This window comes from Myotis lucifugus, unplaced genomic scaffold, assembly GCF_000147115.1.
Source record: "Myotis lucifugus unplaced genomic scaffold, Myoluc2.0 scaffold_832, whole genome shotgun sequence".
Classification (NCBI taxonomy): domain Eukaryota; kingdom Metazoa; phylum Chordata; class Mammalia; order Chiroptera; family Vespertilionidae; genus Myotis; species Myotis lucifugus.
This window is the reverse complement of record NW_005871880.1, coordinates 298283-310336: the sequence shown is the minus strand read 5'-3', so window position 1 is coordinate 310336 and position 12054 is coordinate 298283. Positions and strand designations below refer to the sequence as shown.

Sequence of the window (12054 nt, the reverse complement as noted above, 5' to 3'; positions counted from 1 at the left end):
AACCAAGGGCTGGGAACCTTCCTGCAAAGGGATAGAGAGTAAATAGTTTAGGCTTTCTCTGTCGTATATGGTTTGTTTTTGCAGCCCCTAAAAATATAAAAGCCATTGTTAGCCTCTCTCTCTCCATCTTTTGCTGACCTTCATTCTACATAGTTGACATTCTTAAGCTGAAAAGAAAAAGGAGAATCAATCTAAGTTGCTTTTCCCCATTCCAAGAAACGCTATTTTCTTGTAAGAGACTTGATAAATAATCTTGAAACGGGTGCATGAAAGGATCATTTCTCTCCCTGAGTGGCAAAGAGAAGTGAGTTCTGTGTGCAAGCCAAGTACTAGGCAACTGGCTTATGAGTGAGCCAGGGCCGGTGCCCTCAGGTGACCGGAGGACGAGGGGAGGACCTAGGACCTGGGACATCTGGCCCTCTCAGGAGGAGGGATGGTGCAGTTGGTGAGGTCTAAGGGCGGGGTCAGGAGCAGCTGCGCGGCGAGGGGGACCCCGTGCACAATGAAAATGCGGGTCTCGTGTTAAAAATGGTGAATAATTTCGAGATGGTGACAGCAGAGCAGTAAAGCAGCACAGGCCCTTCCAGCCACACTAGGGGGCACAGTCTCCAAGCCGACCCGGCCCTGCCCCACCCAGGGAGGTTCTCTAGGCAGGTATGCAAGACACAGCCACTTACAGGCGATAAACCAGGCACTGCCTCGCCTCTGCAGGACACAACTCAGGCTCAGGCAGCGAGAGTGCAGTGCGTGTTGACAGATTAGAGAAAAAGGTGCCGACCTGCCCGAGGGCACAAGGAAGGGACTGGAGAGAAAAGCGCCTGCAGGGAGCTCCGCCTCCCAGTTCAGAATCCAGGGGGATTAATGGCACCTCCTCTGGGAGGGGACCCAGGGCTGCCCAGAGGGACTTCCTTCAATCCCGCACCCTGCCCTGGGGGAAAGGGCTTTGCAAAGTACGTCTTAATAAAAGAAGCTGGAGAAGCGGCCTGCTCTGCTGCTTCCGTGGGGTTAGAACCAGTGGGAAGAGGTGACAACCAGCAAGAAAAAGAACCAATTGGTTTTCTTCATCTTCTCTGTAAAGCAATGTTTAGTCCTCTGGGAAGTTTTAACAAAGAAAAGATTGAAGCCCAATAGGAGAGGGTTAAGAGCATTGACAGTGGGGACAGTGGACTTTGATGAGCTTGAATGCTGAGCCACACGTGGCTGCAACGGAAGCTCCGGACACGGGCCCTGCCTCTGGCTCTGCTGACCTCCAGCTGCCCCTCGTTCGGGACTGGCGTCGGGAAGTGGGACCTTGCAAATAAAGCCTTCCACATCCCGTCCTCCCCCCCTCAATGCAACTCCCAGAAAGCTCATTTTCTGAAGATATTGCAAGAACCTCGCTCTTACGAGTGACAGGGGAATTTAATTCTCCCGTAACACTCCTACTTTCCAACTTTACACACATTTAAGGTTTTCTGCAGGGTGAAATCTAACCAACTGAACTACCTGCCCTGGCCTGGTTTTTTGTTCATTTTTAAATTAAGTAAGAAAATTGGATATTTGAATCAAAATGCAGAAAATGTTAGCATGTAAGATTAGCATTAATAAGCAATTTATGTTTATTATTGGAAAAGAGATTTTAAAAAAAGGAATTAGACTAAAACAAGATAGTTTCCCTTTTTTCCTAAATATGGTAAAACTATAGATTTAACAGAAGTAAAACAACTGGTGTTACTAGGAAGTCGCAGATGTGTTGGTTTTGCTCTTTGTTGGCTTTTAAAAATAAAGCAGCTGTTCTTTTTATTTTCCATCCATGTTGCATACTGAGTGCTTTCAAATAGCTAAAGGATCCTGAGCAGAATATTGTAATAATAAAATAATCTTCATGGGGCTTCTTTCTTATGAATTCACTATCATAATTAAGGAAAGAAGAATGAATAGTTAAAAAGATGCATTCTTTTCTCTATCCACAACATCCCTGGTCTCTCTCCCTCTTCCTGAAAGGACACCTATCATGCTGGGTTCAGGCCCACCCTAATGAGCTCCTTTGACGTTAGTTTTGGACAATTGATATTGAGGGGTGGGTCCCAATTCTTCTTTTGGCTCAAGGGTGAAAAGGTGATCTATTTTGGTTTTACCAAGTGGAGAGCAGTGGGTGGGGACCCAATAGACTTCTAAAATGTTATCAGAGAGAGTAGCCCATGAGGAGTCTCTAGGCTTTGCTTTTGTCCAGCTTTGGCTTTTGCTGATTTCCTAATAACATAGCCGCGTTTTCAGCAGCACATTGTAGCTCTAATAAAAGGAAATGAAGGCTCTCTGGTGCCAGGGATCTGTGATCCGGTGGCAAAAGCCCCCCAATGCCCTCCTCACATTTCCTAGGACCTAGGCCTGCGGCCCGGAGGATCCTAATGGAAATCGTGTTCTGAAGGGAAGGGGGTACCCACGCTGCAGGGTGGGGTGTTTTCCTCCCAAATCGCGGCAGCAGCGCTCCAAGGCATCGTTGACCTTGTTCAGAGCTGGAGGGCCGCCTCCGCTGCTGCGCACGTGGCGAGGCGGGGACGCAGCCAGCGGGACCCGTACCCCGCCGCACAGACATCGGACATGCATTCCCGGCTGGGGCTGCAGGGCACCGCAGGACAGACACCCCGAAGGACTCCCCGTCGGCGGGTTAGGAGTAACAGCGTAACGAAAGGAAACGAGAATCGACCTTCACCCTCCGGACACACTTCCCTCTCCTCCTTCGCCCCGCCCCATCCCCCTACGCTCCGCCCCCTCTCGACCCTCGGGCCCCGCCCCGCGCCCTGCGCGCACTGAAGAGGCGCACCAGACCCCGGAAAAGCGGTTCCATCCGGGTGCTCGGCCGGGGACGGCATGGGGCGTGGCTTTATGACGACAGAGCGTGGGAGGGGCCAACTTCGGGGCCCTGGACTTCCGGAGGGAGTGGGCGGCCGCGTCCCCGCCCCAAGGACGCTCCATTCTGGACAACAGGGGGGTCTTTGTCCTCACACTCCCGTTGGAGGCGGAAGTATGGCCTTAAGCAGTTTCACAGCAAAGACTCCGCCTTGTGAAACCTTTTTCCTAACCCTTCCTCGGGCTCCTCTCTCCTCCCTCCTGGGTAACTCCGACGCCCCGCGCGTCCCGGGCGCTTCCCCCCCCCTGTTCTCGCGCGGGTGGCGAGGCCCGCGGGGCGCGCAGGCGCAGCGCGCTCGGGGCGGTGCCGCTGGGGGGCGGGTGACGCAGCGGCGTTGCTGCCATTTTAAGTTGTTTGTTCTGGCTTCTCGGCTCAAACGCGACTCTGCCGGGATCCGGGAGGCGCCCAGGCCGCCGCCGTTTCCGCAGCCACCGGTGGCGGGGAACGAGGCTGTGCCGCCGCGGACGCGCGTCCTCTACTCGGCTCTCCGCGACCCGCTGTCCCGCGAGCCGGCGCCGCCGGGAGCCAGGAGGACTCGGAGCAGATGCTTGGACTGAGATAACTTTACTTGGGCTTGACTCGCCGACGGACCTTAGCGCAGGGCTCCCTCCTCCCGCCCCCTCCCGGGACCGCCGCTCTCCTCCCCTCCCGCTTTCTCTCTCCCGCCGCCGTCCCGTCCTCCCTCTGCCCGGGGCGCCGAGCCAGACTATGGGTCCCAGGTGGGGGCTGCGTGGCGGCAGCAGCGCGGGCGGCCCGGCCCCAGTGCGCGCCGCAGCGGGGATGGGGGGGCTCGGTTGGCTGCTGGTGTTCTCTTGACATGGCTCCCGCCCGAGCCGCGAGCAGCGCCCCCGCCGCCGCCTCTTCCGCCGCCGCCACCGCTCCGCCCGCGGGCTGCGGCTAAGGGCCCGCCCGCGACCCCGCCCTGCACCATCCAAACTCGGGAAACATGGTCTGTTCAACGTGAGCGCGCGAATCCGGGAACTCCATTTCATTTTTCGGGGGGTGGGGTGGGCGTCCTGATAAAAAGTCATTAATATTAACACAACTGTTTTGTTTTCCCCGCTGACCCTTCCCGTTGGCCCTGCCCCGCCTCCTGGACCCGGGCGGGAATGGTCTCCCCGAGGCGATGAGCAAAGACCTGAGCGACCCGGTGCCTCCCGCGGTGCGAGTGAGTCGCCGCCGCTGACGGCCGAGCGGGGAGCGGGCCTGGGGGGCGGCAGGCAGGTGGTCCCCCAGCGCAGCCTGGATTTGGGAGAAGCACCCGCCCCCTTCGCCTCCGCGATGCCCACGGTCTGGGTCGGCGCGAAGCCCTAGGCAAGGCTCCCCTCGGGGCATGTAGGGCTCCCAGCAGGGCTCGGGGTGCTGTCCGACCGCAGAGCCGGAGCGATCCTCCATCGTGTTCTCGACCCCGCGCCCCTGCCATCATGGTCCCGGGCAGCAGCGTTCGCGGCCGCCCGCGGGTGGGGTGGGTGATGGGGCAGTTGGCCATGACTCCGCGGTTTCTCCTCCTGGCTCCTGTGGGCGACAGCTGCCCGCCCCCGGCATGCACTGTAGTTGATCGCAGGGACACCCTGGGCCTCCCCCCCTCCTTCTCGACCGATTTTGCACTGTTGTCTTTGCTCACCACCAAGAGTAATCACTAGCCGGCACCTTCGATCCGTAGCAATAGTGAAGCCTGAGAGAGCGAAGAACTAACAGGTTCTGCAGCCATGGGCCGGGCTGGGTAAAATCCGATTGGCTATTTCAGTTTCATTCGCCTTCCCTGTTTTGGTGTTTGGGGAAGGTGTTTTGGTTTTTTTTTTGTTTTTTTGTGGGTTTTTTTCTTCTTCCTCTTTTTCCTTTTTGGTATTTGGAAAGCAAGGATCACCCTTCCCCCTCCCTGAACCTTTTCATCATCCCTTTTCTAACCAGAGGGGGAGGTCCGGATGGACTGGGATCGGGCTGGTGCCGGCTGTGTTTACTGCACACCTAAATCCTGAGAAGAGGCTTTCCACGCCCCCCCTCCCCCTCCCCCAAAGCCTCTATTTTGGTCCTTAAGCCAGATGTGTTTTCCAAAAAATTAGTTCAGGTATTTTCTCTTTCCTTCCTTCCTCCGCTTCCTTCTTCCCATCCCGCCCCAAACGAGATTGTCCGAACATGACTGGGCAGCACCTTTGGCCTCATGACCCCGTAGCATGACAGTCTGCTAATATTGCCAGAGGGGCCGTTTGGGGTTGCAGCTGTGACTTTAGCCATTCAATCCTATTAGCAGGGGAAATGACTTGTTTCTGTTGTACTTGAGTCTTAAGAAAAAGTGCCCATAGTTTAGCGACAATTTCCAAAGGCTTTAGTACCCCCTGTATTTCAAAATGGGGGACCCGAACTCCCGGAAGAAACAAGCTCTGAACAGACTCCGCGCTCAGCTTAGGAAGAAAAAAGAATCTCTAGCTGACCAGTTTGACTTCAAGATGTACATTGCCTTTGTGTTCAAGGAGAAGGTAATTTAAAGTTCTTAACGTGAAGTAGCGCACGTGGTTTTGTAGGTTGTGACAGCGATGGGTCTGTCAGCCTGAAGAGTGGTCCCAGGGTGGGCAGCATTGTAGACTCATGGATGCTCACAGGACAGTGCACCGGGGTCACAGGGAGGACCCTGGACCTGGACACGGCCTCCTGTGAAGTATAAGTGGGCGGGCTGGGAGTGGTCCATTGGAATCAGAATGTTCCCAGCAGCGCTTCCTCGGGCCAGGAGGCAGGTACCTTCCCTGGTGCGTGCACTGAAGCGGATGGAATACACATTCAGTTCAGGAGCAGTTACATACTCATGGCTAATTTGTGTAGAAGTGAAGAATTTTACTAAAATTAAAAATGAAATAGAAAGTTGAAATATGTTTGGCCTTAATCAGAATTCCACACTTAAATAGCAAATAATGAGTAGTTTTCTGCAGCTTAAAATGAGTAGTTTTTGCAGCTTAAAGTAATGGCAGTTTCTTAATCTTTATTTGACATGAGATTAGTTTATGAATATAAGGAAATGTAGGGTTTTTGCACTTAAATTGTGAGCTAATTTCAGATCAGAAGTGTAATCTTAACGTATCTATTTAATGTGTGGAAGTTGCGAGGTTTTACCCTCTTAACTCCTGAAGGTTACGGTGGGAAAGCCCTTCGCTGCTGCAGGATACGGGGTGCAGGTGGCCTTGTGAGGTGCTGGCAGAAGTGGCCATTTTTGAGTGATTGCTCCCTGGCTGGGGAGTCCCAACGAGTCACTTCTCCATTCTCTCTCTCGCTTGTGTGTGTAAATAAGTTGACTGAAGTAGGTAAGATCAGATTTTAGTTGACGATATTATAATGCAGGTTCACTAGAAACAAATTCAAGATGTAAGGGGGTAGATTTGATCTTTATGTTCAATCCACTGTACCATCTGGCTCTTTAAACCTGAGAAAACTTGTTTTTATCCTGTGAATGGAGAATGATTTGAAACTCAATTTGGTTGACTTTTTTTCCCCTTTCAAATATTGACACTTGTAGTTATGTAATATCCTAAAGAAATAATGGAAATTGAGCTTTTTAAGGAGTAAAACAGTTCATTTGTTTTGAATAGCTTTGTCTTTAAATTGCTGAGATTTTAATTTAGCTGTTTGTAGAACCAGTTAAATGAAGTTATATCAAGAGTAAATCACTTTTTTTTAACCTGAGGGATGCTAGTGTTTGTTTCTCACAGCATTTTAGAAATATTTATTTTTAAATATATTTTTATTGATTTCAGAGAGGAAGGGAGAGGGGGAGAAAGAGAGAGAAACATCAATGAATCATTGATTGGCTGCCTCCCGCACGCCCCCCACTGGGGATTGAGCCCACACCCAGGCCTGTGTCCTTGACCAGAATGGAACCTGGGACCCTTCAGTCTGCCGGCCGACGCTCTATCCACTGAGCCAAACTGACGACGGCAAAAAGTATTTTCTAAAATAAATACTTGCTGTGGATTCATGATGCTCTAAAACCATGTGGTTAAACATTCTGATGGGTTGGGGTTGGGGGTTTGGGAAGGGTAATCAGTATTTCCAGCACAAAAATTCATTTAAGAATTTTGCTGAGTTAGAATGAAGGTATGTGACATTGTAATATGGACTGTTAAAAGGCAGTGTGTTATCAGTGGGTTGATAACATATTTTTTTTTCTTCTAGAAGAAAAAATCAGCACTTTTTGAAGTGTCTGAGGTTATACCAGTCATGACAAATAATTATGAGGAAAATATCCTGAAAGGCGTGCGGGATTGCAGCTATTCCTTGGAGAGTTCCGTGGAGCTTTTACAGAAGGACGTGGTCCAGCTCCATGCTCCTCGATACCAGTCTATGAGAAGGGTGAGCTTGGCTTTCAGTCCGGGTTTCGCGTGTTATAGTGAGTTCCCCTTGCGCACCGCACGCCAACCCTCCAAGAATGTGTAGTTACTGTGGCCATGATTCGCTTTAAAAGCTGACTTCAAATGGATCGCTTTTCTTATGTGGGATTATGCTGATCAAGGTGTGCGTTATGTCGTAATGTTTTTACTACTATTCATTGGGTTTCCTTTCGGGGGAATAACGTCATGTCTCTAATAAATAAGAAACTTAAAGTAGAAGATACTGCTGTTGCTGCCAACCTTCTGCAACTCATTGGAGGTTATTCCTCGTATTTGCACAAGAGACCCCTGACCCCCACCCCATAGTGGTAGGGTCGGGGGAGACTGGAGATGACCGTGTGCTGGTCTGGAAGAGGTTGATGGCCTCTGGACATGACTGTGCTGTCCTGTGCCAAGAGGACCATCAGCATCTGGCAGCAGTAGCCTTCCGTTGTAACAGGAAGGCAGGGCTTCATGTTAGATGTTCCAAGATGCCTTTGCTTACATGGTTCTGATTGTGTGTGTTTTTTTGTTTTTGTTTGTTTTAATGTATTTTTATTGATTTCAGAGAGGAAGGGAGAGGGAGAATCACTGATTGGCTGCCTCCTGCACATCACCTACTGGGGCTCGAGCCCGCAACTTGGGGGCATGTGCCCTGGCCAGAATCGAACCCAGAACCCTTCAATCTTCAGGCCGATGCTCTATCCACTGAGCCAAACCTGCTAGGGAATAGTTCTGATTTTGAAAGGTGGAATAAACATTCAGGGACTTAAAAAAAAAAAAAAAAAGACAAAGAACCTGAGCATTAGGTGGAGTCTTCACCTGCTCTGGTGAGTTCAGGTCTTGATGGAGGCACCTGGTTGAGGGACTGGACTGGACAGCAATTAGAATTTGGTCCTGTTTCTGCCTCTTCAATGAAATCGTACATAGTGGCCCTAGCACAGTGTGTCTGTAGTCGGGCCCTTGCACAGTGTTTCTATATTCAGGCCCTTGCACAGTGTGTCTGTAGTCGGGCCTTGCACAGTGTTTCTATATTCAGGCCCTTGCACAGTGTGTCTGTAGTCGGGCCCTTGCACAGTGTGTCTGTAGTCGGGCCCTTGCACAGTGTGTCTGTAGTCGGGCCTTGCACAGTGTGTCTGTAGTCGGGCCTTGCACAGTGTGTCTGTAGTCGGGCCATATAATTTGTGAGTCTGCTCCTTACAGCGATGTCTCTATAAAAGTGATTTTTTCCTTTTTTCTTTCTGTCACCTTATAGGACGTGATTGGCTGTACTCAGGAGATGGATTTCATTCTTTGGCCTCGGAACGACATTGAAAAAATTGTCTGTCTCCTGTTTTCCAGGTGGAAAGGATCTGATGAGCCTTTTAGGCCTGTTCAGGTATTCTGCTCTGAAATAAGTGTGGTGAGCACCTGAAGGAAAACTCCTGGTAGGGTCTGACTTAGGAAATTCTTGGGGCTATGCTTTGTAATGAATTTTTTTTAGTCCCTTCCATCCTTTTGAATGTTGAGAAAGCACTGAATTGTGGAGTCTCTTGAGAATGAGGTGGTTCTCAGCTGCCCAGTATGTTTGCAATTATGGCCAGAGGAAGGCTTGAATTTTAAGGTTGGCGTGTTGGCTTTAGGAGGGGTCATGGGTGCAGTTGGCAAGCTCTTCCCCGCCACCACACACTCCTGAAGTAGGAGATGCCAGACCGTCCTGTGCCAGCACTGGGAGGGGAAGAGGATGCTCCGTGTCTCAGAGACGGGTCACAGTGCGGGCCGCTAGCTGCCTGTGCTCAGGGAGCTTGTGGAATGTGGCGAGTGTTACTGAAGAACTGATTTCAAGTTGCGTTTTAATTCAGTAGCCGTGTCGGCTAGCATGTACAATAGCACAGCTGTATGTATGTCGCGTCGTGTAACATGTTTGTGGTATGGTTACATACATGTGTTTGTGCTTTTTAATTAGGCTAAATTTGAGTTTCATCACGGTGACTATGAAAAACAGTTTCTGCATGTACTGAGCCGCAAGGACAAGACTGGAATTGTTGTCAACAATCCGAACCAGTCCGTGTTTCTCTTCATTGACAGGCAGCACTTGCAGGTGGGCATGGACCAAACGGCTGTTCCAACCCTTCACTGATGACCAAACTGCTTTCTGTGCGAGTGACTTGGTTCTGTTTTGCCCCTTCATCACTGCATTATTTTTGAAGTTATTTAAAGAACAAGAAGCCGATCTCCTGGGCCTCACCCTAGAACATTGGTCCCCAGACTTGGCTGCCTATTAGAACTGGGTGGGGTGGGGTTTTGGGGTTGTTTTTTTTTTTAATTGCTTTTGCGAGAGAGGACGGGAGAGCAAGAGAAGTATTGATTTTGTTGTTGTTGTTCCACTTCTGCACTCATTGATTGATTCCGGTGTGTGCCCTGATCAGGGATCAAACCTGCAACCTGGGAGTATTGGGATGATGCTCTAACCAACTGAGCTACCTGGCAAAGGGCCAGGCGGGGGTGCTTTTAAAAAGTTATTTTTTTATTTTTTAAATTCTCATGTATTGATTTGAGAGGGATAGAGGAGGGGGCGAGGGGAAACATCTATGTGTTCCACTTCACGCTTGCATTGGTTGATTCTCGTATGTGCCCGCAACCTTGGTGTGTGAGGACAACACTCTAGACAACTGAGCTACCCCGCCAGGGCCTGGCACATTTTTTCATTTTAAATATCAACCTCATGTACATACAGACGCCAGGAATCGGGAAGGCCACCTGTGTTTTCTTCTGCCCTTTTTAGAGAAGCTGCAGTGACAAGAAGGTGAGCTCTGAGGCAGGTCTGGTGATTCACCTGGCGGCTGTGTGACAGCACCTAGCACACTTGCCCCAAGTTAGATGGTTAAATCCAACTTTTTAAATGTAGTTCTTAGAGTTTCGTGGATCTGGTTGGTAACACTTTGGCTTTTTTCTAGTTCTTTTCTCTATATGTGCTCGTGCTTAGATCTTTTCTTTTTTACCATTTCTGTTCCCCCCTGGCTTCTACTCTCACCCCGTCTGCTGTCTTTATGCAAACATGACTTCAAAGCTCTCTTCAAATCTGTCTCCATGAAATACCTTTAACCCTGATTTCTTTCAGCGATTGGTCTGTGGCTGACCTCTCTCTCAGTCTGCCTACATCCTTCAAACGTTCATTTGTCCTCACACTTCCTCTGTTTTCCTGTATTTCCTGTGGCAAAGCTCTGAACTCCCAGGGTCCCTGCCTATGGCTAAGAACCATCACTCTGTGCTTTGTCGCCGTGTCCATACGTGCTTATCAGTTGGGGAGATCGACTTCATGTGGCAATCGAGCACTTAGGTTGAAGTCTTATTTATTAAGAATATTAAAACTTTTCCCTTTCAGACTCCAAAAAACAAAGCTACAATCTTCAAGTTATGCAGCATCTGCCTCTACCTGCCACAGGAACAGCTCACCCACTGGGCGGTTGGCACCATAGAGGATCACCTGCACCCTTACTTGCCCGAATAGAGTGCTGACCAGCAAGTGGAGACGATCAGATGCAGCGGCAATTTTTTCTTGTTTTCTTACCACTTTATTCTAGAGTTTAAAGAAAATGGACTCATGCACAGAACACTATGCATTTTGAAACTTGTTCATCCTGGATTTTTTTTTTTTTAATCATTTGTATCTCAGAACTTAACAAATTCGATGTCTTCTGCACAGACTGTGTGAGAGGATGCTTTGCATCTTTGCTGCACTGCGTCAGCATCTTAAAATGTGAAGTGAAGGACTATGTACACTGAAATGCCGATGTGTCTGAAAGCACCAGGTGATACCATGGTTGATGGTCTTGCATTTGTGCTGGTTTTGCCTCTGGCATCTGTCATCAGTATTTAGAGGGTGAGAAGGGAATGTAACAGGTATAAATAACATTTGAAAAACTTCATAGCTTTGCTCTAATCACCGTTGATCCTGAGCACTGTCAGATTCATTCTAATAACCAGAAGTGGTTGTTTAAAAAACACACACACAACCACAGGAAAGAAACCTTAAATGAAAAAAGCATCTCACTTGTAGGCATTCTTGCCTCATATTTTACTGGGCCATGTTTGTTTCCTGGTACTCATAAATATGTGTTTTATTTCCAGATCGCTTTCCAGGCTGCTGTTACAAAGTGTTCTGTGTGGACACAGTCAGACACGGAAAGCAGATCTGGAGCCTCGAGTGGCTAACGCAGCTGTCAACCCGATTCGCTCGTAGCTACAGAAGCCAGGATAGGTAGAGGACTTGCCTTTTGGTTTTCGTTTTCTTTTCTGGTTTTAAAGAGGAGATTTTTATTACAAAGAAAAAAAATTCCAGTGAATTGTGCAGAAATACTGGTTTCTACACCATCCTTAAGAAAAACTTATAAAGGGTTTTTTGGGAGTAGGAAAAAGTTATTGAAGTTGAAATCTTAAATTGTAAAAACCACCACTGAGTGTCAAAAGTTATAAAAGCAGAACTCATTTTGTGCAATGAACATAAGGAAAGACTACTGTATAGCTTTTTGTTTTGTTTTTGTTTTGTTTCTTTTAAATGAAGAAAAGCTTTGCTTAAGGGTTGCATACTTTACTGGAGTAAATCTGAATGATCCTACTCCTTTGGAACAAACAGTGCTTACTGGTTTCCAATTGTATTTAGCTTTGGGTTGGAATTTGAAAAAATGAAAACCTAAATAAAATAGGTGAAGTTCCCTGACTATTCAGGTGAATACACAACACGTGAAGTGGTAACTTTTTTTCCTGGGCTCTGGGAAGGCATTACTGATGACCGTGAGGGTTACAGTCCCCAGCTAAAGAGCAAATTCA

The 12054-nt window shown here is 49.0% G+C and overlaps 1 protein-coding gene across 2 annotated transcripts; it reads left to right on the top strand.

The window, feature by feature from the left end:
- The first annotated feature begins 3250 nt into the window (after positions 1-3250).
- On the top strand, positions 3251-11966 carry CUNH6orf62 (chromosome unknown C6orf62 homolog). 2 transcript variants are annotated; one of them, XM_014448444.2, is made up of 5 exons: positions 3251-4058; positions 7052-7228; positions 8501-8623; positions 9191-9325; positions 10610-11966. In XM_014448444.2, the coding sequence occupies exons 1-5, from the start codon at positions 4017-4019 to the stop codon at positions 10733-10735; spliced, it is 603 nt and encodes a 200-aa protein (XP_014303930.1). In that variant the 5' UTR covers positions 3251-4016; the 3' UTR covers positions 10736-11966. The 2 variants fall into 2 exon arrangements, with proteins under 2 accessions (XP_014303930.1, XP_006106534.1); XM_006106472.3 differs by having other exon boundaries at positions 3254-5367.
- The last annotated feature ends 88 nt before the right edge of the window (positions 11967-12054 follow it).